The sequence below is a fragment of the Ischnura elegans genome, chromosome 7, assembly GCF_921293095.1.
Source record: "Ischnura elegans chromosome 7, ioIscEleg1.1, whole genome shotgun sequence".
In the NCBI taxonomy this organism is placed as follows: Eukaryota; Metazoa; Arthropoda; class Insecta; order Odonata; family Coenagrionidae; genus Ischnura; species Ischnura elegans.
Window position 1 is genome coordinate 38,770,121 of NC_060252.1, and position 27,830 is coordinate 38,797,950.

A 27,830-nucleotide genomic window follows, 5' to 3' on the forward strand; every position below is an offset into this window, starting at 1 on the left:
GTTCTAGTGCCTAATAAAAATTTTTCTGTTCTAGGCAAGTTCTGTCGCTAAATCAGCTGAAGCTGGCCACAGAAATGAACTAAAGGCAAAGTTACAGAAATCAGAATTAGAGGTATGTAGATACATTTAACCCTATGGTTGATTTCTTTTCCTCATGAAAAATGAGAACAAACGTATACATAAATGATGCATGTTCGAAACAGAGGTAAAAATTGTGATGAAGATTAATGGATATTTGATGAAATAATTTTTGGCTAGTAATGGGCTGTGATAGTGAGTTAATATTGATAGCTTCAGATTATTGAAGATTTTTATCATTTAGTCGATTAGAGGTTGGTAAAGTGGTTGCATTAATTTTTGGATTCATGGTTTCCTTACACATACATAATCTATCCCAGTCTAACACAATCTATACCAGTCTATTGTCAATCCACCTATTCAATTGATCTTCAACCCACTGAGGCTAGTACTTATTGACATATTGTCTTCTTTCGCAACTTCTATCAATATCATTAAAGACCATTTTTGAAGCTTTCATGAATTAGAGATCGTTTTGCTGCTGATAGAAGATTCCTGAATTCAAATCTCAGGTGAAGCCTTCAAACCCCCTAAAATAAAATTCTCTTAGTGCAAGGTGTCTCAGGAAAAAAGTTGGCCCTCCCGCCTTGAATGTTTGATGTGTGCGTGACGGCTTTTAACCTTGAATGAGCTGTACCTTCACCAATCCATACCAACCTTAGGGTTGAATCACAGATGGATTGAGGATTAGAAATACATAATTGATATTTAGAAGAGGCTGTTTCTTCATTTATTTGTGTACAACTCTTGTTTCATTTTTGCAAAAGGAAAAATTGTGACGAAGCCATCAGCTTTCGAAGCAAAATTTTAGATTTTAATCCAGTTTGCCTTTTCTGGTAATGCAACATTGGCATGTCTTTTTTGAAGGCCCTTATTCCAGCCAATTCAAAAATTATTTTTAATCTGCAGCAGCCAGTTCAGAATGAAGGAGTGTCCACCTCTCAAGATTTCTCAAGGTCTCCAGTCACAGAAGCTTCCCCAGTGATACGCAGAGAAAAGTTGGATCATCTGAAAGATCGCATTCAAGCGTTGAAGGAACTTTATGAAAACAGAAATCAGGTAAATGGGGAGACATAAAGCTTTTTGTATATGCCATCAAATGGCCAAATTTAGATGCTAATTAGTGTACCATATTCTTTCAACAGTTGATGGAACTTTTAGGTGATGAGGATGAGGAGCTTTCTTCGGAACACCATGCTCTTCAGAACAAACTTGAAGATTTGCAGCAGAAGAAAAGTCAAATGGACCAATTGGTTCAAGAACTGAGAAGCCTTAATTCCTTCATACCTGATGAGGATGGTTAGTACTTTGTATACAATTAAAAAGTTAATGACCTCATCTCAGATGTTTCTTATATAATTAATAAAACAAGCTGCCTGCATGCAGAAATCATCTGAGCAGACGGTTGAGATTTCTGAATTTGTAAGTCCAGAGTACGAATGATGCCACAAATGGAGAGGTTAAATATCAAAGGTGACCGTGGTCCTATCTTTCTCAACCTGTCCTATAAGTGTCTTGATTTTTTGCCAACTTTACTGGTGCAGTCTGAGCCAAATGTAAATTTCAAAAGATTTGATTTTCCAAATTAATTCAAGTGTCTGATTCCTCCCCAAAAATAACTTACCTAATGAAGCCAACATATCAGATACTGAGGGTCTAGGAAGGCATGTTCCCAGATAAGTTAAATTCAAAAGTATTTATATCCCTGCCACGATTCTCCATCTGATTATGTAATATATATTTCTTAGTATTATTGTATTCAATTACTGTGGTTATCCAGGGTTCCCACTCAACCGTGAAAACCTTAAAACCGTGAATAAGCCGTGAATTTTGTCTACCGTGAAAAAAAAACCTGGAAATAGCAGTGAATTTTGTCATAAAACCTTAGAAATCTCTCAAACTTAATTATAGATCTATGATTGACAAATCAAAAGGAAAATCGATACGCCGATCATTATTTCAAAGTCAGTCACACGCAGACACTGTCCATGCATTTATCTGCTCATGTATGTAGGAAGCGCAATTATTGGTCCTTGTGCCATGATGATACACAGACCTTAAGCCTGTGATTGGAAGACCGGTAACCAAAGTATTCATTAATCCTGGCGAAAAATTCACATCCCTGCCACCTTCCATTTTCCCACTCACAACCTTTAGCCGGTTCTAAATTTTGGTAACGATAGGCGACATCATAAGAGATAGCACTTTCATTGCTGCGTTTGCATTCCCGGCGTTTATGGCATTAGCTAAATTTTTAGTTAACGTGCGGCCAGTGATTGTTATGTGATCAATATTTCTTCCTAAAATGGTGTATCATCAGACCGTGAATTTGGCAAAATTTAGACCGTGAAAACCTGGAAAAAAACCGTGAATTCTATAATTTAGTTAGAGTGGGAACCCTGTTATCGTAAGTTATTTTAATTTGAGCTTACATCTTCTTTATCTTATTTTATGACCAGCAGCACCAGAGGCATCAAATGAACCTCTTGGGAATGAAGCTCCTCAGGACCTTGGTATCGTTGAGAATGAAAATGAACCGCAGGCCGAGCATGACATTCAGGAAGTCATGAAAAATATGGAAGAATTGAAGCATATGAAGGAAAGACTTGCAATACTTCAAGGCATGATGCATGTTACAGCCAGTCAAAGTCAGGTTTGTAAGATTCATGTTTCTCATTCATTGGCAAGCTTTTTGATGGCATAAGTACCCCTCCTCACTGTGGCGTAACTAGGAATATTTATGCTTTGGGGGGAATGAAACGGAAATACATTTTGCATCATTTTGACTCTAAAAATTTAACTTTAAGCTGATACAGATATTAAATGTCAAAACTAGACAATAGTTTTAAATATTGATTCAATTTCTCCAAGGCTTTGGGGGGGATCTATCCCCTCATCCTCCCCCATAGTTATGCCACTGCCTCCTCAACTATGGTTTTGTCTCCTCAGTTTAGTCAACCACAGTTTTTTTTATAGAAACATAGCCCTCATGGCTGATGAGAGAGACGTTAGAGCAAACGAAAAAAAAGTTCTCCTGCACTCCAGGGAAAGAAGAAGTTTGATGTAGTTAATCATGGAAATGTGTGGAATGCTGCCCTGTCAGGAGCCGAACATTTACTTTAACTAGAGAAGTGATCTGAAAAGAAACTTTGCCTCTGGAGTTGGGAGCGTTTCATATTTTTTTTAATGCTAGCTTTGTTTTTTTCCCTTCTTAAATAGAACATTCTGCACAATCTCTACTCTACTCTATTAAATTTTCTGTCAAACCAACATTTTGGCCCCTGACTGTGCAGCATTGGTCTCATTATTACGATTAAATAGATTGAAAATTTGAGTGTTTAGCTAGGCCATTCCCCATGGACTAATAGACATGGGTATCAAAATTTCTCTTTCGCTATTGCATGGAAAAAGATCCACCCGGCTTGAAAAGTTTGACTAACTTTTTTTGGTACACCTTAGATTCCTTGGTTAACACCTTTCTATCAGCCGTAATTATTATACCCTGATATTCATGTAATCATGCCAAATTGTGGTGTAAGCATGCTGTATTTGCTGAAATATTTTTGAAATTTATTTTATTTCACTTTTTTAAGTTTTACCCATTAAGTTAAATATGCCCATTAAATTTTTATATAATACCTTTATGCAAATATATCACTCTTCTATTCTATGTAGCTAAATACTTTTATTTTAGGTATCTGGAGGAGGATCAGTGGGAAATGATGGTGCCATTGCTCCTGACAAAGAAGATAATTCTGTAAATTTAAGGTTAGTTAGAAACTTATCTCATTGAATATTCAAGTGAAATGATATGTGTATATGTAGTACTTATTTGTTTGGTATTTTGAAAAATTTATATGAATTAATGGAATGAATGCAAATTTCATCTTTGGTGTACTTATATGATAAATGCGGTTCGGTTCTGGTTTAAAGAGTTTTTCGCTAGGGGTGACTAAAACACTGCATCGTCCATAAATGCATGTTTATAATAGCAATCTTTTTCGGTGAGCTCCAAAAATCACATGCTCTCTAGATTTTCTCTTGATTTTTAAAACCCCCAATAAAGTAATGGATGAGATCACATGCTTTTGTGCAACATATGTCTTATTCATCTTATTGTCCATTTCTTTGAAAGTTACTAATTTTAATTTTTAACTTCTAACTTCTCTTCCCCTGTTACTTTCACTTTGTTAAAAGTGGGGCTTCATTATAGGTGGGTTCATTACAAGTGGGCTTTGCTGTGTAAATTTAAAAACCATGGTATTATCCTTGATGTTTTCATAATGATTGAAAATTAGTGCTATGGATCCCAAGTCTGACTTGTGGATTTTGATGGTAAAATATTACATAATCGAATTCAAATTAAGAACTGGCTAAAATAATTTTGACTACTTGCCACATATTCATGTCATTCCTCTTGCCTTCTTGCCTCTATTGGGCACAGTGAATCTAGAACAGTAAATATGATAACTTGGTTATTTTACCAAGTAAAGATGTAATTACGTGTGTATGTATTTAGTAGCATGAGAAGCTATTATTGAGTTTTTTGTATTCTTTTCAAAGTGTGAAACTTTGTAATTAATTATATTTCTTACTAATGAGTGACTTATGTGATTTGGTGTATTAAAATTCCAAGAATTTGCTTATTAGCTCATGCTGGGACGGGAACTGAGTATAGATGAGTCGATGGTATTGTGGAGAGGCCGTCTAATTTTTCGGCAATACATGAGTGGCGGTAACAGATGGGGGGCCTAGGGGCCTTAGGGGGGTAACAGATTTTATTAATCTTGACTGTAGCAAAGCAAATGCATGCATTGCCAATGGTGAAATGAATTTATTATTATTAAGTCATTGGTGTTAAGCTATGTTGAGTCCACATGTAGGGTGGGTTGCCATTCATGCTTAAACTGTGTTGCTCTTGTCCTGTATTGCAATTAGAAGCTGGGTTTATCATGGTGTTGGTACCATGAATCAAGAAAGTTTTAAATCCTTTAGCCCATTTTGAAAGCTCCCCAACCATGCAATCTACAATCTATCTTTAAATGTTGTGAGTATGACAGTTTCAGTCGAATTACAAGGGCCTAACGTGTGATTTCTCTCACTTTCAGGAGAGAGGTAGAAAATAGTAGAGAGGCAGCAAATTCATCCAAACCGGACAATATATCCTTGAGCTCTGAAGCTGGATCCATCCCCAATTCTGATGCTAGACAGTTATATCTTTCAACTCAAGAACTGGAGAGAAAAACATTGTAAGTGGTGTAGGAGAACTTTCTCCTTGTAAGGTGTGGATTCAATTATCCAGTCAGCATTACCCAAACCAATTATAAAAAAATTGCTACTCTCAATTAGGATTTGAGTTTTTTGGATTAGCCTTTGATCATAGATTGCTATAACTTGTAAGTTATGTATTCATTCACTGTGGACGTATTCTGTCCCTTTATCTAATAGTCTTCTCTTCTTACCAAGTTTTCCAAATAGCTTTATGACAAAACTTAAGAATTACTAAATGGGAACTGCCCATTATTTGACTTACTTTGTGCTTATTTTTTTGGAACATGGTAGTCTAGCATTTAGCATCTGATCAGAGGGTCCAAGTTTCTGGTCAAAGGGTACAAATCACTCTTGGACTCCCCCAACATATATCCTTGCCCTATTAGGTGATCCAGGAAAAGTAAGTAGCCCCTGACCCTTAAAGTATAAAATTCACTTGAATTCAGTTTAGAATGGGATGACCTCAACCCTTACCTGTCCTAACCAACTTTCTGATCGAATCTCTTGTTGAGTGTGCTTTTTATGATACTTATGGCTTTCATTAATTATAATTTCTATCTACACACATCTCAACACTTTTGTATTTTTATTGGAAAAAATGGAAAGAGCTGAAAGTGCTGAAAGACCTGTATATGGGTAGACGAAATGTGCGTGACATGTTCGATTCAATTTCCAAGGATCCAAAGCGTCCAAAATTGGCCCCATATTTTGGAAAAGTACTTACCTTCTTTTTTTTTCTCGTCTCTTGCAGGAAATTACAGGAGGCAAAACTCCGCTTGCAACAGTTGGAAAAACTTTTGGATGTGATGCAAGACAATCGCAAGGAAAGTGCATCTCTCACCTCGGAGCACTATTCCCAGTTATTGCAGAGTGTTGGGGATGGTGAAGAGGCAGCTGGTGGAGATAACACCTTGGGTGGTGGTAAGGAACCAGATTTGCTGGTGAACGTGGCTGATGACCAGTCAATGCACTCCAATTCCCGCAAGTCTTCTAGGAAAAAGTATGGATCCGTGCCTACTGATGAAGCAGGTTCCTTTCATGGCAGCCAACAAGCACAGCAGCTCTCTAGGTCGAGATCATCATCGACTCGAGGCGGTGAGGACGTGGAAAGGAGACAAAACAGGTAAGTTATTAATGTAATCAATGGTGTGTGGCATCTTTTTGGGAAATTGCTTCATTTTAAATATACATAAATTTGTGAAATTTACAGATAAACACACATTGTGACAGTTTTCTTAGCACATTATCCTCCATTTCAAAGTCCAAGTTTTGAATACACTGACCTACTGCAATGTTTTCATTGTTGCCGTTCCGTTTGCAAAATTTTCTTTTTTCGTATGGACTTTGTTGACATTGTACGGGTTGCCCATTTTCACCGATACATTTTGAAGGTTAGGTTTCTCTTGTGCTTGGATACAAATTTTATTTCTAGGTTATCCAGTTTTCAATTTTGAATTTTCTCCAATTATTAATTTGGCTTCTTGCAATTGTTTTAAATATTCTTCTCAAGCTTTTCTGTCCTTGGTATTGTTTACTTTTTTATAGAACTCCGTCACCTCTATCAGCTGAGCTGAGTGTGGAAGCTTTACAGGCCATGACTCAGAATTTAAGGGAGCAAGCCATGACTATTCGCTCAGAGCGAGACCGCCTAGCTGCTGTGAAATGGCAAATAGCTCAGCGTCAGAGAGCGGAGGCCATGCCATCGTCACCACCTCCTTCTTCGTCAGCATCATCGTCATCTGCTTCTTCATTCGTTCGCAGAGTCAAAAATAGGAATGCTATGGTAAGTCTGTAATTACTGCTCATGTATTTGTCTCTGCAATGCTAGACAAGTGGTTATTTTTTTTAGGAGGATAAAGTTTTTGTGAAAGGTTATGAAGATTGCAATGTGATTTGAAAACTTGTGAATGCTTGCAGAAATCTTATGGTTTGATTGTGGAATTAATCTAATACATAGTAGGATCTTATGGTGTGATTGTGGAATTAATCTGATACATAGTAGGTGATTTTGTAGAAAAGATAAATTTGAAAAATACTGCCATATTTATTTATGGGCAAATGTTGTGTATCAAGGGGGATAGAGAATCATAATCGGCATGTAGCAAGAACATAGGAGAATAAATAGTAAATCAGTTAATTCATTCTTCTAAATCACACTCAAATTCATGAAAATCTCATTAAGAATGTAACCTAATTTCCCTTGTTGGGTTATTGGAAAATACCGTATTTGTCTGAATATAGTCCCCCCTTTTTTTCCAAAAATGTTCATGGTAAAAGTAAAGGGGGGACTATATTCAAATCCATTTTTAAAATTTTTTCCTGAAAGTCAAGCCTCAATTTTAGGGGAGGGGACTATATTCGGAGAAATACGGTAATTCACCTAGTAATTCTCGTTTTATTTCTAAGGTATCCTCACTAGTAATTGTAATGGAATATATATAACCATCATAGTCTTGCATCAGTTATATAGTATTTTAAGTTATCAGCCATGGATATTATATATATTGAGAATGAAATTTATCCTCCACCAAAGCTTTTGTAAGAAAACAGTATGGAGATATTTGGACTTCAGAAAAAAAATTAATTTTGTATATTACATGTGTATGAATAAAAATTTGTGTAATAATCTCAAAAAAATTGATTTTAAGAATTCTAGAAAAAACTCTACTTCAAATTGCTCAAAAGCTAAAATATTGAGTCTCATAAATTCAAATCAACTTTACTGTAGTACTTTCACCTGAATGGAAGTTGGTGGAAAAAATAATGTACGTAATAACCTTGATTGTAGGAAATCAAATGTTTTATATTAACACGCTTAATATCTCTAGTTTCTGATTTGTTTCTTTAATTTACTACTCTCTCTGATTTTTTCTAAATTTTTTTAATGCATTACTAAGAAATTAATTTTAAATGTCTTTTTTTTTATTTATTATCTTTCAGAGCATTGAAACTCAATCTGCTAGGCAGATTTTTCTTCAAGCAGAGCTGCAGGCAAAAAGGAGAGAACTGGAAGAATTGATGCGGAAAGATAGAGGGCATCAGACCTCAATCAACCAAGATATTTGCAGCGAAATATCTGCTAGAAAATCTGAAGCTCCTGGTAATCTTGCTATTATGTATCACATGAGACATATTTTCTATAATCCTTTCTGGGTTTGCCTATTTTCATAATGTTCAAATCAATACAGTAGAAGTCCATTATAACAAGTTCAGCGTATAGCGAGAGTTATTTTTCTCTGTTAGTTGGCCCATGAAGAAAAGCATAGGGATATATTCTGTCTATAATGAGTGCTCCTGTTTCCATTAGTGCAACAATGAGTCCATTTTGCTGTGGATGTCATTTGGAATGTAAGGCTCACAGGGTAACTCTATGCTTAACTTCAACTACATTATGGTTGTAAGCTTATTTCAGAAGCATTTCAACAAGAAAAGGTGTAATTGTTTTTACCACAGCATGCCTGGGAACTCATTGATGATTGGTGGAAGATCAGATAGCCATTTTAGGTTACCAACGGTGGGATTGTAACGATTAAAAAGCCGTAACATATGCCTCAGCCAACTTCCAGGGAAGCTGATGATATGCTACATAATATGTAGTCTGATCCTGTAATTATTACTGTTCTTGTTGGAATTTAGGTGAAAAAAGTTATATAATAAGAGATTAGCCATAGTGGACAGGAAGATTAAGAGTTTAAACAGCAACTTCATTATTTTTTACCTATAAATTTGAATTTCAATCCATTCACTGATCTGTTGTTGATAGATTAATCGATATAATTGTGTAAATAAATCTAATTTTGTCTTTTCCGACCGTTGTAACCAACTAATGAGAAAATTTTTGCAATATATTGGCTGTATTCATAATTAAATATTAATTTATTTAAAAAGAAAGTGATGTGAAATAGATTCATTTGTGGATAAATATAAATGTTTAAATATAGCTAATATTCCACTTTCCGTGTCGTAGTGATCTGTTGGTAGTGGCTTTCAATAGATTAGAACTGGATAGGCTAAAATGAGTTAGTGTTATAGCACATGATTTGCTGGGGATCTTCAACACTTGTAATAAGAGACTTCTAATGTGCAATAATGTTGGGCACAAACTCCTTTTCATTCTTAACTTCACAATATGTTTTCCTGAATTGCTTGGTAACCATGTGAAAAGCAATTTTGTGCAATCCTATGCATGTTCTTCAGTCTGATTTTAAAATATTGATGATGCTCAGGTGTTCTTCATGCATAGTAATACCCATTAATATTCACATATTCAGTGCATGGAGTTACTTTTGTATGATTGTGATTTCAAGGCTTCAGCCATGTCACTGTTGAAGGAACTACCACTAATGCTACATGGGGTGGTTCTACACAAGGCACTTTGGATGACTTGGTTGAGCGGGATATAGAGGTTCAAGATCAAAGTGGAGGGTATTCAAGGTAAGGTTGCTACATTTTTCATAAAGAAATTTTACTTGGTCCGTTGCATGATATTGGTTCATTTTAGTATTATATTTTACCTTGTGTATTATTTTTTGGCTTTGTGAATCTTCAATGTGGATAGATAGTTCAGACGAGATGTTGTGGAAAATGTTTCGAGGATTAATGAAGAAAAGATTTTGCAATGTCCACTTAGACATTCAGCAGTCTAAGTGGATATTTCAAAATCTTTTCTTCATTAATCTTCAATGCAAAATTTTGTGAAAGCAGTGGTTAAAACTTCATTTCTTGCTGGATATTAAATAATAAGGAAAATTAGTGGTGAAGATTTGTTCTATTAATCTGGCTCTAAGTGAGATTGGTTAGTTGGAGATTGTGGCACGATGGTGTGACTGGGGCTGAAAAGCAAAGTCATTTTCGTAGTTTCAGAAAGTCAATGAAGGGTGGAGAAATCCTAAGTTGGTGGTTGAATCCTTTTCATAAATACTATTGCATATGGTGCTATAGCTCGAACCTATATGCATGACTTAAATCCCTTAATCAAAATATCCTCCACAAAGTACAAAACAGACTTGAATTTCTTTGAATATTTCAAAATCCATGGTTTAAATTAGGATCCTTAGAATGAAGAGCCATGACACCTACAGTATCCTCTATTCATATGGTCATTGAGGCACGACCAATTCGTGGGTCACAACCGACTTTTTTCCGGGCATTAACAAACTTGCTATGTATTTCTCTTCAATTTGCTGTTTTTGCTGGTCAACAATATAAGAAGCTTGAGTCAAATAACTTGTGTATCTATTCTGAAAATGATAATTTATGTTCTCTGATTGGAATTTAGTAATGACCCAGTGGGGGATCAAGTCACCCAGGCTGAATCTCGTTTCACTCATTTGAGGAGTATGACTCACCAAAGGGCCATGCTTTTGCCTGAAAGTATGGTGCATAGAAAGTGGTCAACCATTCACAATTCAGGCTTCAAATAATTCATACATCATTTTTCTAACCTGGCAATAGTTTAATTATCTATAGTGATACAACTTTTTACGAGATAAATTTGAGTATGCTATTATGCATTCAACACATACATTCAGTGTATCTTATGTCGTCTAATGCTGAGGTCTCTTCGGAGTAGATTTTGACAGCAAAAGCTCGACTTGGGGATAGGTTCCCAGTGGAGTATGACCTTTAAGTAGTAGGTAGAAAAAAGTTAACTTTTTGTAGAGAGATGTCATGGAACAACATATCTAATGATCAACTAAAATTTGTGTATCTAACTAAGATAACACTATGAGTTTTTCCTGGATATACACAATTACTTATACCACTTATTTTTTATCAGAGCGCAACCCGGGTTTCAATGAATTATCGTCATCTTCAGGCACTAAATATGATTTGTTTATCTTATTGTAACGTAGTTACTTGATGAATTTTAAAACGGATGCCAGGATAGGGGAAAAGGATGAGTAGAGATACTCATTTATAAATTCATATAAATAATAAGATAAACAAATCGTAATTAGTGCCTGAAGATGATGACAATCCATTGAAACCCGGGTCGAGCTCTGATAAAAAATAAGTGGTATAAGTACATAATTGTGTATATCCAGGAAAAACTTATAATGGAATACCACAAAGTAAACCAAGAGTGAATTTTAAGATAACACTACCCTATGATGATTGTGTAGCAATCAAAACGCACGTAGTGAGGTGCCATAATAAAATTTGTAGGCTGTATGATATCTTGGTTGATCATTAGTGGATAGAAGATAAACCAGTGGATCACACAGTACAGAATGAAGTCCACCAGTGGGTCCCATCAAAATATGAACCAGGGAAGGGAGATTCTGCTCAGCAGCAAAATTGTTTAATAGATTTTATGGTTAATTCGGTTTCACAGTATGCATTGCATTTTGTGCATAACCTGTCACGTGTGTTGTTCTGAGATTGCCGTTACTGATCTTAAGTTTCTTTCCAGTAATTCTGTCCCTTCAATAACTTCTCCATTCCTCACAGTTGTTGATTTAGCATCAGTCATCAATCACTTTTCTCAATATCCTAAAGAAAAAATGTACCCTTTTGGTAAGGTACATTAATTTAATGCCTCGAATTGCACAAAATGTATTTTATTCGCAGTGATGAAGGGAGAAATGATGATGAGGCCAAAGAAGGAACTAATTTTCATCCAACATCATCTTTTCAAGATCAAAGAATGTCACAGTTGAATGTGAGTTTGGCTAGAGAACAACAGAACATTAGATCTCAATCTGCTCAAAGGTAAGATTAGTGGAACTAAAATATGTCATGCATATCTTTGTAATATGCATGTAATCGAGTCTTATACTGACTCTGCTAAAAATATAGGTGAAGATTTTTAAACTGTAGGATGTACTAACACAGGTTGTCAATCTAGCATGTACGTAATAAGTTTTTCGTCTTATTCTCCGTGAGTATTTATTAGAGATGGGTCGAATAGCAGATTTCTGAAACTCGAATATCAGATTCAAATATTAAATCATAGCTCGAATATTCAAGTATCTCAAATTTCGAATACCTCGAATAATAGAATATCACATAGCATAGTAAATGTTAATCTTCTATTTCACTTGATGAAAGTATAAATAAAAAGGTATATATATATATAAATCAAATACATTTTTAAAATCAACTTTTTTATTTTGAATAAATTCCCTACATTGATTGTTGTTGCTCTACATCAGCTATTTTTGGTTGCACTTCTCCTAAGGTATCTGTTTTTGTTGGGTGACATTGTATAGATAGACTTTTCATCTTTAAAGCCAATTAATTTTTAATCATCTCAACTTTATTCGAATCTTGAAATACTCTGATTTTGAAATGTGGATAAAGAATTGTGGCAAACGTGAATAATTGTTCTTTTTCAGAAATTCATTCAGACTTTTAATGGAAAACAGCATCATTGAAAGCATATTAGTGACGAAACCTTGTAGATGACTATGTGAAAACTTGTAAGTTTTCAGGAAATTAATAATGCTATTCACAAGGGGGATAACTTAAGAAACTGTGACTGAAACTTCCACTTGCAAGAAATATTACTCCTTCAAAAACATACAGAACATCAATCAATCGCTTGATAGCATCCCACTTTGGTGGAGTCATGTTCTATGTACATTAAAACTCAGGTTAGAGGCAGCTAATGTTATTTCTTGCTTACATTCCAGAAGACGCCTCATCATTTTCAAAAGCGAGTTCTGTATTGAGGGTTCGTTCTGGATGAGCTTAGATTGAGAAGTGGTGAAAATAATTTTTTGAATGTCGGTGTATTAATGGTATGCGTTGTAACGTTTAAATTAATTTCACTTCGTTTTCACTTTACTTTCAAACATTTTATTTCACTTTAAATAATACATACTCGGGAGCGAGGGAACACCCGTCCGCCATAACTATCACAATCCCACTCTCCTCTTTACTTCCTCTTCCCGCGCCGTCAACAATCCCAACAATTACCTCACTCCACCTCTGCTGCTTATTATTGCTTTTATTTCGTCACACCAACAACCAAAACAAACCACTCAAAATTAGGTGTTACAGCGTTCAGTAACCCGCTTATGCAGTCGTTGAAGTCACCGACGTTTTTTCACTATTATGTTAATGAAAATTTCGACCCTTTTTTAACTTTGATGCGTCATTGCAGAGGCATCGTTCAGCATAGAGCAACAAAACTGAGGTCTGGGGAAGCCCGCATTCTTGTAGTCTTTGAATCTGTGATGATCTTTCTGATGAGTGGAACGGTTTGGGAGCAGTAGCTAAATGCGTGACGGAAGGTACCCCAAAATTAAATTTTTTTTCCTCTTCATTTTAATTTTTTTTGAGGGGTTTTGAAGGGGAAAATTAGGGGGGGGCTTTTCAGAGTTTTCCCCGAATCATTTTTGGTCCCCCACGTCACACGAAATCTATTCATCACTCATATCCACGAATTTGATGTAGTTCGTCAGCTTGTCTAAAACAGCGCTGCATGCACTAAATGACTAAAGTCATCTACGTTGTTTCCTAGTCAACTACGAACGATGTGCGTGTGATAGTGTATGGCGCAAAATTCAAAGTATTTGAGGTATTCGAGATCGTAATTTAATCATAATTATTTGAGATCTCGAATATCGAGTACTTTCTAGTTTTCGAGTATTCGCGGATACTATTCGCACATCTCTAGTGTTTATATTAAGCTAAGAAATATTTTACAAGAATTTCTCTAGTCTCATTTGAAGTTATTATCTAAGATTCTCACTGCACTAATATTATGTATTTGTATTAATATGCATTATCATTGACGTATAATGATTTAACCTAGTAAACACCAGTTGAGTCACCTTGTTATTTGTATTTTGTTGCCAGGGATTTGCTGAATATTTCTTTAGATTCTCAAGGCAGGCAAAAAACATCTATTAACTCAAATAACAGCACCAGCAATACAAGCTGTACATTGAGTAATGTCAACTCCAGCAGTCTTCAAGGTATAAGTCGAAGCTCACATGGGAGATCGCCTGTGAGGGGAAGCCAGGGACAAATCCAACAAACCCAGGTGCATAGTACACCATCTCGGAATCAAGTTCCCACTTCACATAATGTCTGGAAAAAAGATTCACAAGGTGAGTTCTTAACTCTCCGATCACTTTTTTAAATAATTCATGAAGGGCTTAGTTTATCTAAGTAAACTTTACAGTAACACAATAATAAAAATCAATGCATAGTATTTCATATTTTGATAATTTTTGAGTAGCAATATAAGTGAAAATATATTTGATATATCTTAAATTATATACTTCTTGGCCATTCAAAAAATTGTTTAATATTAAATTTAATATAAAAATGGGCTAAACCTTGGAATGTTTTTTCTTCTATGTAAAATAATAAGGTGTGCCTCATATAGGTGCTTTCATTTCAAATAATTCATATGTATCATTTTTTCTAACATGGCAATTGTGTAATTATCTTCCATTAGTGACATCAAATTTACCCGATAAATTTTGCTTGGTTATCAGTTTGTGTGCTGTTGACACTAGTAGCTGGTGTTCTTGTTGAATCGCGGCATGCTGTGCCTAATATAAAAACTGTTGAATTGAAATTTTCAACTAATTAATTCTAGCAAATAGAATGCCTTATGCCTTTTTGTTCCACATAATGCATTGTTATTGTTGATGTGAATCCAGTACCTTTTTGAGTATCATTCTTGTTCACTTTACAGTGGAATTCTCACCTGAAATTCTCTTTAACACGTTGCGTACGGATGGCGAGAATTCTCGTCATTTAGGCACGTCAACCTAAACAATTTTAAAGCGTACAATTCATATTCGTTAGTACGTTTTCAGTTGTTGTTCGTTATTCATAATGAATTGATGCATCATAACCTTTGATTGTGTAAAGTTATGTTCTAAACATTAACTTTTTAACCATGTTTAAACCAGGGGCATTACGCCCTAATAGGCACATATTTCCAATCTCAGCACCTCCACCCAGAATCGGCGTTCCTAGGAATTTAAATACCCCGGGACGTAATGTGTTAAAAAGGACTGCTTATCATTAATTTGAGGTCTATTGTACAAATAGTGTATAAAAAATTCAAAATTGTATAGTATGTTGAATTGATTTACCAATGATCTTGTTTATTATATATTTGGCATTCTTTGAAGTCTTAGAAGTTTCTTTGTCTCTGATTCTGATAGAAGGAGTCCCACGAGCAGTTTGGACTCCATCTGTGCATGCCCGGCAAGAGAACCTGTGTTCTGCAGATGAATTAGCAGCAGCAGATAGTAGTGCCAATAGTCATGCAGCTGGTCCACCATCATCTTTCCCATCTGCACCATCATCTTTACATCAGTTGCCTCAAAGCAACCCACCCAGTGCTCTCAACTTTGGACCGTCGTGGTGGCAACAACAAGCACAACATGTAAGGGCCTGCTGAAACAAGTGACTTTGTACGCAGTCACACGCATGGGTGCAAAGTTAAATATACCAAAGGATGAAGTTCGCCATGAAAAAATATTTGACTTAGCTGGGGTTCAAGCCTGGATCTCCCGGTTGCCGGTCAGGTGTGTTTGCCAGTTGCACTACCAAGCCATTTTCTCAGAGTGAACTTCCAAATGGGTTTTACCAAACAAGATGTTGAGGTCACAGGTTCACACTGTGGTACATGTGGCGAGGGCCATGCTTACTAAGCCACTGTCGGAGAGAACCCTTTCTCATCACCATATGTGCCAGACTGTGGACTTGTGACGTCAACATCTTGTTCGGTAAAATCCATCCCGAAGCTCGCTCTGAGAAAATGGCTTGGTGGTGTAACTGGCTAACGAACCTAACCAGCAATCTGGAGATCCGGGTTCGAATCCCAGCTAAGTCAAATATTTTTTCATGGGGAACTTCATCCTTTGGTGTATTTATTAGTGATGGGTCGATTCCAAAATTTTATCGATTCCGGTCCCGATTCCGATTCTGACATTTCGATTCCGATTCTACCGATACCGATTCCATCGATTCTGATGCTATAGGCTCCAAGAAAAATATCACTTAATTCCAGGCAACAAGAAAACCACTTTTAAAAATATTACTCTGTGAAAGAGTCAGTCAAACAAAAGCATCTTTCATATCATCACTATGTAATTAAAATACAGTAAACTCTTGATTTTACGAAGTCAGTGGGACCGGAAAATTGTCACTTCGTAAAATCGAGTTTCGTAAATTCAAACCTTTTTCATAAGTCACGAAAAAATGTTCGCTTTTGTTTCTTCCGCTGTTTTTTGTCTTTAGTGGTCTTATTTAAATGTTTTCGGTGGTTATTTTCGGTATAATTCATAGAAAAGGCTTTTTGCTATCGATTTATGATGTGAAAAATCGTTAAATAATTATACCACCATAAAATTCCCATTTCTTGTTCATACTTCAACATCAACGATCGCTAAAGAAATTCCCAACCAGTTTAGAAAACGTAATCAAATAATGAATTGCAATATTTATTATAAGAATTAACAGTAATAAATTTGTGGTTAGGAGCCAATAGCTACTATTAAGTATGCAAAAGATAGATATTTGTTTCTGACACCCACGGAATTTTAGCGGCAGCCGGCCTAACCGCCATTTATGTCGCCCTCTATCGCTCAGTGACGAGAAAAAAAAGAAAAACAAGGGTCTTAGTCCGTTTCCAAAATAACCTTCGTAAGTTAATATTTCGAGTTACTTCGTATTTTCAGCAGAATGTGCTCTATTTTCACTGAGATTCAATTACGATCATAAATAACGTAGGATGTGATTATCTTCTGGCGAATATTTGAAGTAAATTCTGTTTGAGTTCTCCGTCCGACTACTGTGTTCCATCATCTTCGCAGACGTTGCCATAAAAGACTTAATTCTTCATCAGGACTGTATTCTTCATACCGGGTGTGAGGTGACCTGTTCATATAGTATGTTTCTCTCCTTTTATGCCGACAGGAGCAAGGTTCCAACCGGAAAACGACAGGAGAAACATCTTACAGTATCGGAGAAATATAGATAGAAACGTTATTATCCACATTGATTGTTTTCCTACAAGAGACGTTTTATCATTTCTCAACGTGGTTAAGTATTGGTTCGCTAGCGTGAATTCCCAAAAAATGACACGCAAAAACCTGTACCGTCACCTCATTTAGTTTTCGTGTTCCTTTCTCCGCCGTATTGAAAGTTAGGCAAAGGATCATTGACATAGAGAAAAGATTTTCTTAGTTTTAGCACTAAAAAATAGTCGCGCCATAATCGTAAATAAATATAGTGTGGAAAGAGCAAAGAAATTAATTTCAATTGAAAAGTCAGCTGAGAAGAAGAGAGACAATTATAAGCGCGGCACCATTTTCCCGATAGTGGAAGATACTTCTTCCGCCTCTCTCCGGTTAATAACTTTCCCCCGTTGCAGGTAAAGATGAACCATGCCCTTCTCCACAATTGGGGAACGTTCCCAGTGGGTGGGGTGAATAAGAGTGGGATGGGGATTGCCTGAGGGAAGAAGTGTGGTCAGCACAAGGACTGGTGAAGGAGGCAGGACAAAGAAGGGTGGGGAAATGGCCTTCAGCTCTGCCTCAGTCTACTTTTGGGGGCCGTATTTTTTTGCGACGCACACAAGCTCAGTCTCCTTAGGGATGGAGTGAATGGGAAATGCTGGGGAAGGAGGGGTTTGGGATGCGTAAGGTGGGTGTCAGCAAGATCAGCCAAAGGCGGCAGGAGGGAAGGGACGGCTTTGGAAAGACAGAACCCCAGCATGGGAGAACGGGGAAGCGCGTGAGAAGAAAGTTCATGGTTAGACTTGGAAGTGCGTCTTCATTACGAGAAGCCTGAAATATAAATTGGCGGTAAATAGAGCCCAGTACTTAAGATATTTAAGTTGTTCATTCACAAAGGCCAATATATACACGAAAAGATATTATGGCGCGGATTGCATGTATCAACCTCCATTTCGGGATGTTATTCATTTCTGTTCCCATTTATAAAAGTAGCAAATAGATTTGAAAGAATGATAATTATGAATAAAAATATCTAAATCGATATCCAAACGCACATGAGCAAAATAGATGAATGTATACATACCGATCCATCGCAAGCAATACCGCTCAAGCTTCTTCCGGTATAGGACTTTAAAATCCTGGATAATGCCTTGGTCCAAGGGCTGGGACTTGCTAGTCGAGTTCGGGGGTAAAAAGAGGACTCGAACATTAGCCAATTTTAGATCTTCCACGTATTTATGAACGGTGGCATTATCCATTATTGAAACAATTTTGCTGTTCTCTCCAGCAATTTTTCTCTGTAGACGTATAACCGTTTGCTGGAAAATTTCTCGGGTCATCCAGCTGTTTTTATTTGCATGGTAAAAAACGGGGAGGGCTTCCAATTTTACATGTTTTAAGCACCGTGGCCTTTCAAATTTCCCAATGACAACGGGCTTATTTTGTCCGTGCCCGTTTGGTTGACGCACAGCCCCACAGTAACACGCACTTTACTCTTTTTCCCCCCATGGCACCTTTGCCCTTTGAAACCCAGGGTTGCGTCAGGTAATGCATTAAAAAATAGCCCAGTTTCAGGGGCCAGCGAGGGTGAGCTCGTCGAGGAAAGGGTCCCGGATTAGGGACCCTTCGAAGTGCTTCGGCGAAAAGTAGTCAAGTAGTCTTCGAAGTACGTTCACAGCAGTGCAAAGGGTTAATTAGGGGTGTATGAAATACTCCGCGCGACCTTCCTGACATGTTAAACTACGAATTATTGTCGATTCTATGTTTACGAACAGGCTCGTAAATAGGGGCATAATGTCAGCCGCGATATTTTAACTGAACTCCTACTCCCCCTTAATTCCCACAGTGAGATTTTTGGCGACCCATTTCTCTCCAAAGTTGCATTATCATTTACGATTTCGCGCTTTTGATGGACCACAGTTGGAAGCGCTGATTTTTTAGCTACTTACGCCGGCGTAACTAGTTTTGTTGACAAATTTTTCGCCGTAGTTCGTATAAACGAATGCCATTTGCTCCTAGGGACCGAGCCGAGGTTCGTAAATTCAAAAAATTTCGTATAATCGAAACTTCGTATAATCGAATAGCGCCATGTATTTAGCATAGGCTTTTCACCGGGACCGCAATATCACTTCGTATAATCGAAAACTTCGTAAAATCCTGCTTCGTAAAATCAAGAGTTTACTGTATAATAGCTAAATTTCAAAACAGAACATACCTGAAAAGTGATGTTACATGATAGGTATTACTTTAGAATATTAGCACTCATTTTTAAATTTAAAATAAAAGTATCTCCTTTAATATCTATCTTTTATTGATAATATCTTATCATTATCAATAATGTCTCACAAATTTAGTCTCCTTTTACACACTTTAAATTTTTGCTCAGAAATAAAAGCATCTTCACTCTGTCAGCTGACAGAGTGAAGATGCTTTGCTTTCTAGGATAGCCTAGGATATCCTAGGATAAAGCCTGTTGCATTTTACATCACATATTTTTCCTGCAGAACTAAATATCTTTCACTGAACACAGTGGATGGCGGTATGGCAAGAAACCTCTTCGCTAATACTTTCAGCCTTAGGTAGGAGATACAAGTCTTTCAGTATTTCCCAGGGAAGGAATTTGGTGGTGCATTCATCTATGATAAATAAGCTTCCACTTCAGCTTCAACAGTGTTTGCTATGGTGACTTTGGGTACTTGTCCAAATGCATCACTGTATCATGACTTATATATGTCTTATACCTGTCACAGGCTCTCTAGTCTGCATTTGCTCCTTTGGAATATAAAAGGGATTTCCAAGTAGCACTTTTTGATCTCGAGTCAAGTTGAAAATTACTCGCAAGTATCGAGTCGAGTATGATAATTTCTGAACCAGGCAATACAGCAATGCATACTACAATATATTCTACTCCAATTTTCTATGATGAATGTCTACACTAATGTAAGAAGGAAAATATAATGAGGATTGTGCCCTATAATGAGCCCTGAGTATAGTAATTTTCACAGCTATAATAAAGATTACATACTACGTATATGAATCATGTAATATTTGGCCCTTTCAAATTTTCAAGCAGAAAATCCAATTATATTACATGCTCAGCCAGCAGGTTGACATCTCCATGTTACAGTATTACTGCCTGCAGAAAATTGGCTTTCGCTACACACTTGTGTGACTGGGCAAGTACTTTCCTACCAAAATTGCAAGATTTTGGAGACTTTGGAATTTTTATTAAAAATTATATCAACGATTTATTTGGACCTTGAATCTTCATGGAATTCAAGTGGACGAAGCGAACGAACTATAGAACTAAACTTTAGTTTTGTAGAGCCAAAATAATTCTATACTTCTCACGTCATTTAACCAGCGTTAAAATCTCTTGCTTTTTTTAAGTTCAAGAAAGAAACTAAACGCTACAAATGAATATCACAACGGACGGACGCAGTAATAAAAAAGGCTAAAAGATGCCTTGTGATATGAAAACTCCCCCTTCCGCGCGACTCACCTCGGCGAAGGTGGAAAGGGGAAAAGGGTATCAGTTGTTGCCTTTCGTGGAAACAGTTCATTTTTCTCTCTCTTAAGCATGCTGACTTAATTTCTTCACTTTACTTCAATACCAGAGCCATATTTCTTATGCGTGGGATGGTTCCGAAAAATATCCAATCCTTAGTATTTTCTTTCGAGTAATGCGCTAAATGGCCTAATCGATCTATACATAATCCTTTTTAACATCCTCAGTTTAGTGTTTTAAGTCAATTAAGACGATTATCCATGCTTTACATGACGATTTTCAAGACTAATGTTTTTAAAAACTAGAAAAATCGGCCTCAGTTACCGAGCCTCAGAGGTCCGCGGCGCGTAGGTCAGCCTTGACGCGCGATTAAAAAATCGCTCTTATTTCCTTCGTCGCAAACTTTTTTCCAAGATTTCTACTTAGTAATCTTTAGAAATCTCCTCTTTACATTGTGGTTCAAATTTTCCGAGTTATATTTTTCGTAAACGAAAGATAATGTCTACTTTATGTCAAATTTCACGTGAAAAACGGGTCGGCCATTTTGGGTTGTAAAACCAGACAGATGAGAGCCAAAATCTTCAAAAGTCATTGAAAATATAGGAAAAGCACCAAATCAAAGGAATACTGCGTTTTTTTATTCCATTAAACTCATACCAACGCAAAACCACCTGGATAAATTCAAAGATTTTTTGAGGAAAAACGATATCTCGCGTGGCATTGAAAAATTGGTCATGTTTGGGCCACTGTATCTCACTAAAGGGTCGTATTTATGTAAAACGGCATATAAATCTATATCTGGTAATAATTTATGAGTATTTATGCTAAGTTTCAAGTCTCTTTCCCCAAAAAGGTCATTTTGGACTTCATTCCAGCTTTTTCCGATTGCGGACCAGTGTGCGCGGGGTAGGAAGACGATCGGCCGCCGCGGCTGCCGTAAAGGTATTCGGCGCCCATGTCGACAACTATTGTCGACACTGTGTATTCGGCAAGCTGAAACTACCAGGCCAAGGCATTAGGATGACTTATCGGCTTTAAAAACTGCATTATAACACGATTTTCATGACAGCGCTTCCTGTCGGCAGATCGATGGACCTACTATACTCGAAAGCTCTATAACCTTAACTACTCGACTCGACATTCGTAATGCTACTCGAAACGCTCGAGTCGAGTACCAACTACTCGACTTGAATTTTCGAGTACTCGCACATCCCAGAAAGATATATGTTTTGTTATCACGATTACGAGGCGCGAAAATTCAAATGACTTTTGGAAACGCGGTCGTATATTTTGTGGTTTGAAGTACTTCTGAAATCGGAATCGATTTTTCACCTTGGCAAGTACTCGTTTTCGATTCCGGTTCTTGGCCGAGAATCGAGGAATCGAAGAATCAAGGAATCGAACCGACCCATCACTAGTATTTATGTAAGGGCTTATTTTCACCCATTGGAAGTGAAAGAATTACTTTGTAAGCACTACATGGAACAAGTAACATTTTACGAAATTACGTGCATGGGCGCAAAGTTATACAGAGTGGAGAAAAATTGTGTCACTAAATTTTAACCCTGAATAGCTGATGCCAGAAGGAACCAAAATTACCAATTTTGAATTCTACTGACATCCCGTTTCATTTATACAGCAAATAGAGATCGCCTATCAATCTTAGAGAAACCCGTAGTTTTGAAGGACAATACCTGGTTAATAGTCAGCATCTGTCTTGCTGATTAATTTCAATTAAGCTAAGGACCTGATTTTTAAAAAATCATCTTCCGACACTATTATGAGGATTATTGCAATTGAAAATTTTATTGGTGTTAAAACCTGACGTTAAAAAAAATTCAAATGAGTTTGTACATTCTTAGACTAAATGGGGGGTAGAAGAAATCGGAAATGCTTAAAAGTGAAGAATGCGAAAGGAGAGGTAGAGGGGAAGGAGCACACTCCCTCCATTTTTCAAGCAACGAGGCTACAAGCGAGGGAACAACGGATGAACACGTCCGATCTTGCATTTGACATCATTGTCTTCGAAGCGAAGGCAGGCGAGCTATATGATGTACGCAGTTTGTGTTACCTGAAGTTTCCAGTCCGTCTCATCTTGTTTAAATGCGATCATGCTATGCTTATTTCTTCAGAAGTTGTGCTGTTTGGACTATGTTGAATATTAGTAGCCTTGTTGTAACTGGAAAGCTTTGTGTCAATCAATTTGAGCTTAAAAAACTTTATTGCTTCCAGAAATGCATTGTGTTAGCTCTCATTCCTTTTTGATCCTCGTGCATGTCATACAATTGCTGAAAGCTATTGAGATATCTTTGGGTTCAGTAAGTGACTGACCTAGCATTTTGCCTTCAGAAACTGGGAGAATTGAAGATGGTAGGCCGAAAAAGGTCAATTGGTAAGACGGGGTAAGGATGAAACATGTTTCCACTGTTCCCATGTAACTTGATATTTTCCTTCAAAGATAATGATTTATTGTCTGTGTGGTCTCGGAAAGGAAAAAACCTCAGAGGCATGGGCTGATGGAGGGCCGGGGGTGGTTTTTTGGAATCTATTCCTTGATCATTATTTTATGGCGCTGAGGTTCCCCCAATTGTTGTTCAATCTCTTGGGAAGATTCAAGCTATGTGCCTATCGTGTGTTGCCTTAAAATTTTCCAAAGCTGAAATTCTAATACAATTTTAGAGCTTTTAAAGAGAGCTTTTAAACAAAATTGTTCGTGAGTAGGACAAGCATCGTAGAGCAACGGCGTATGCGAAGAGAGGATCGGAACACTTCCTACTTCCTTTTATGGGACGTTGCATTCACGAAAGCATTGATTTAAAATTTTGGAATCAGATTTAATTTCTTCAGCGATTTTGGATCCAGATTATAAGGTGAAGGGCATTATCCGTGGATATTTAGATCTGAGGTATCCGATCTGACCATCCCCCATAAATAGCATAAGGTTAAGACCACAAGTGAATACCTACTTATCTCCAAGCACCTTACATATCATGTAAATTTAGCTGAAAAATGCCACTTAAATTTTTAGCATTGGAAGTGGAAATTTAGATAACTGTCGAAAGTGTAGGCATACATCTGCAACACTGCACGATAGGATAAAGAAAAATGCTGCAAACATTTTTTTCTTAAGCTCCGAAGCTCAAAATAGGGGTGCTTCTCTTGCATGAGTTTGTAGGGTATTTGACTCTTTAGGTTATGTTATCTTTAGTTGCTAATGGATTTGTTCTTATCTTCCTTTCCACAGTTGCAAAGCCAACTTGAGGCTACATCCTCGCTGTGCCAGTCCCTCATGTCAGAACAGCAGCACCACGGTGGTGGACAAGGTTGTACTTTACCTCCCGGATTGCCTGGTGGCTTTAATTTGGCCCATCCTCACCCGATTGGTTTTGCCACACCTCCAGCCCCATCGTCATGGCCCTTCCCCAACATGACTCCCCCTTGGATGCTGACGCCGACGTCCATCTTCCCCGGCTCCGACCACTCCCCATCCTCTTTCACCCTCCACTCCTGTGCCTCCCACCAACTCCAACAGCAGCAGGTACTCCTGACTCTTAGCCAGTGCTGTCACCTACTCTGGCTTCAGCATCGTGAGCTAGCTTCGCTGCAGGCCACTGTGCAAGGGGTACTTATCCTTCATAAGAATTAACTCTGTTAACTTCTTAATCCTCTTATCTATTATTTAGCTATTAATGTGTGAGTTGCAATAGTTTTAGAAGAAGCATTATTCGCCTTAGTGTGGGCTCAAACAAGAATCCTCCACATCATGATGAATGCATCTGAAAAGTTACCAAGGCATCCTTCTCCACTGTGGCTTTTTTGTCTATCATTCCATATTTGGATTTAGCCTCAGGACCATGGTTCTATGCACATGAAAGAGTTGCCATGTAGCATTATATGTGTTGTAGAATTGTACCATCTTGTCCTCTTAAATTATCAAAAACCCATGTGGGTGAAGGAATTATTTGTAGCTTTTGCTACTAAGAATTCCTTCATAAACGGTGGACCCCTAGGCACCCACACTGGTGGTTTGCTTAGTAATAGTATTCTTTGCAAATTCATGGATCCTTTTTCAGGTTGGGAAATGTCAATGGTTGTCATTTTCTTTGCGTTTTAATGTATTTGTGGGTAGCTGCTTAATGGTTCACTTCTTGCTGGTCAACAACTGCTCCCAAAAACAGAATGTACAAATTAAGCTTGTGTGCCTTGTAGGAGTTTTTTTTAAAATAGTATTTATATAGCATACTGAAGTGGCGCCGACTCCATGGGGCCTGAGGGGGCCCGAGCCCCCTCAAAAATTCGTTATGGGTGTGAGGAAAAAATGTGTCAGGCTTGTCGATTTTCCCCGGAGTGCCCAGATATTGAGATTTGAGTTATCAGGGTTCTAATATTGATCACATGACTCTTCTAAAATGCTTAAAAAAATTAAAACTCACCACTCATAAAATTTCCTGGGGCAAGATCCCCGGTTTGGGCCCCCCAATATTTTTTTTAAGTCGGCATCCCTGGCATATTGTAACCAAATAATTTAGGTTTTTGGAGATATACCAATATTTATTTTTACTTTTTGGTAGAGCATAGCCTATGATTCAAGCATGTGTGTAGCTGGGCAAGGTTGGAATATTTTTTTGTTCCTCAATTTATCTGACTACCACTCATGGCTTCAATTGAGTTCCAAAGTGGCACAAGTCCACTTGGCTGGACTTGAAGACTTTGGAAATTCACCCTATTAGGGTTTATTCCTTTGCATATTTTATTACTTTTTTATTTTGACAATACTTACGTCAGAGACACATCTGTGTGTGATACATTGCTATTATTTTACATGGCTTAATCAACAATTGTCAAACTCTATTAGCCAGCTTTTTCTAAAATATACATGCCTTTATTTTGAAAATGTGTGCTGCTCTCTTATTTTCTTGCTTAGACTCTTTGTTTTTTATAATGCTTATTTTATTGCTCTTATTGGTCCATATATTTATGCATGTTTTATGAAATTGAGTCAGTGGCCTTAGAATTTGTCGATTGAAAATTTGTGGCCTTTAGTCACTACGTGCGGTCAAGGTGAGTGGCATCTATGGGTATGGTGGAACTGTTACTTTGGTAGATAATGGAGCAAATTATGTACTGTTTGTATTAATACCCTAAGTGTTTAAGCACTAATCAAGGAATTCCTTTGAATATTGTAGTTATTTAACGACTTTAAATATTGATTTTTAATGGAAAATTTCCTCTTATTCTCCTTGATGGTGGTTAAAAACAGGAAGTTACATTGGCTTGTAAGGGAAATGTTTTTTGGATCTAAATATTTTTGTCCCTATTCAGATGAATTATCTTTATGAATCTTAAATTAGGGGTTTTAAATTGTCATAAATTGTTATTATATGGTTATAGCTCATACAACTTCAATGCATTGAATGATGGCTTCCCATGAAAATGGATGGGATTAATTTTTGCTCACATAAGTTTCATGCATCAAGAAGAAAACACTCAATGGCATAGAACAATTTATTTCAGGATTCAAAATTTTTCAATGATCTCTGGAATAATTATCTATAAGCTTTAATAATTGGGGTTGGTATTATCATACGCATTCAGAAAACCACTTTTCCAATCTTAGATACATTTGTGTTTGATTTTAATCTGTTATGGTTTCTTATGTATTCCTTCCATCCAATGTGTTTCAGATTCAGGAAAGGGTGGGTCACGAGCCAAGACCGGCCGCAAACCAAGACGAAGATGAATTGCGGAACATCCAGATGCAGCAACACCCTCAACTCCAGCAACCCCAAGTCCTTCCCCACTCCTTGTCATACCCCAATCGCGTGATCACTCCCAATTCCCAGACCTCATTCCCTGCTCCCATATCAGTCGCTCAGCCAATGCCATTAAGGGTAGGTGCTGGGATGGTCGCTGGTGCCACCCTCAAAGGGCGGCCACTCAAACCATCTCACCCTCCCGCCAGTTTCCCTGAGGCTGGTCGGGAGGGAATGATCCCCGGTGATGGTGCCGCAGCACACGGCACTGCCGTGTTGGGAGCTACCTCAGGTGTCTCTAGTGCTCACTCCCTCCCAAACCTCTGTGCCTCTGGAGCACCCATGATGGGTCTCCCTCACCTTCTTCCGCAGACGGCTGACCCTCACCTGACCTCACCCGGCTCCAATTATCCCTTCCCAACTGATCACCATCTCCCTCCACCTCCGCACAGCACCACTTCCTACAGTCATGCGGACCATTGGGCCCTTCATCCAGGTGCTGCTGCAAGGGGTCCACCGGTTGCTCTCAACAATCAAGTTCCTCCCGGAATCCGAGCGAATAACTATTGGGATAATTTCAGGAGGTGAGCTTTCAAATTATCAATTAGTCGCAAAGTACTTGTTCAGGTGGGGAGAATGTTGGAGATCTGAATGAATACTTTTTTAAACAACAATTTTAACAGAACCTGGTTATTGGCAGCACTTTTATCTTTTGGTTTGAAACGCTTTTGAAGAAATTCACTTTCTTTGTGTTCAGGATGTTATTTTTCTCTTCTTCTATGAAAAAATTTACATACTCTCTATTGTTGTTCCAAATACATATTATGCTAAAATGTTTTTATTAGAAATTGGGCCTTATTTCAGAAATTATGCTTTGTTTTTAAGCGAACCATTTCACTGAATTACACATTTTCTTTCAAAGGTATTGAATAACTTCTGTTTGAATCATTTTCATTGGAAAATTAAAAAGAGATAATTGACACATGAAAATAGGTCAATTTTTTATTTGTCAAGCAGCATGAATTAGTTTATTGTATTTCTGTTGCTGTGGAATGTTATTTAAGTAATTGGCAAGTGTGTTTCATTGTGTCAAACGTTGTGCAATAACTTAACATTCAATAATTTATTGTATCAGTTGCAAAGATCAATAAAGAAAAAATATGTCATGTATGTTTATTTTATGTATTCTTTCCTTATTTCTCCTAATTTGAATACAAAACTGTTAGAATGTGGAAAGACTCATCATCATTTCAAACTAATTTTTTTCGCATACCTTTCATTATT

General features: G+C 37.2%; 1 protein-coding gene across 5 annotated transcripts in view; it reads left to right on the forward strand.

Moving 5' to 3' along the window:
* The window catches only part of LOC124162178, a 78,405-nt gene that overhangs the window by 28,003 nt on the left and 22,572 nt on the right, over positions 1-27,830 (forward strand). For 4 of the 5 annotated variants that reach the window (XM_046538605.1, XM_046538608.1, XM_046538607.1 and 1 more), the window contains 15 exons: positions 35-112; positions 988-1,137; positions 1,224-1,377; positions 2,538-2,731; positions 3,773-3,846; positions 5,187-5,327; positions 6,101-6,472; positions 6,895-7,132; positions 8,290-8,449; positions 9,657-9,783; positions 11,923-12,063; positions 14,158-14,411; positions 15,486-15,709; positions 24,038-24,415; positions 26,478-27,130. In XM_046538605.1, the coding sequence (XP_046394561.1) occupies positions 35-112; positions 988-1,137; positions 1,224-1,377; positions 2,538-2,731; positions 3,773-3,846; positions 5,187-5,327; positions 6,101-6,472; positions 6,895-7,132; positions 8,290-8,449; positions 9,657-9,783; positions 11,923-12,063; positions 14,158-14,411; positions 15,486-15,709; positions 24,038-24,415; positions 26,478-27,130 (3,338 nt within the window). The remainder of the gene's footprint in view (positions 1-34; positions 113-987; positions 1,138-1,223; positions 1,378-2,537; positions 2,732-3,772; positions 3,847-5,186; positions 5,328-6,100; positions 6,473-6,894; positions 7,133-8,289; positions 8,450-9,656; positions 9,784-11,922; positions 12,064-14,157; positions 14,412-15,485; positions 15,710-24,037; positions 24,416-26,477; positions 27,131-27,830) is intronic. The other variant, XM_046538606.1, reaches the window with a different exon arrangement.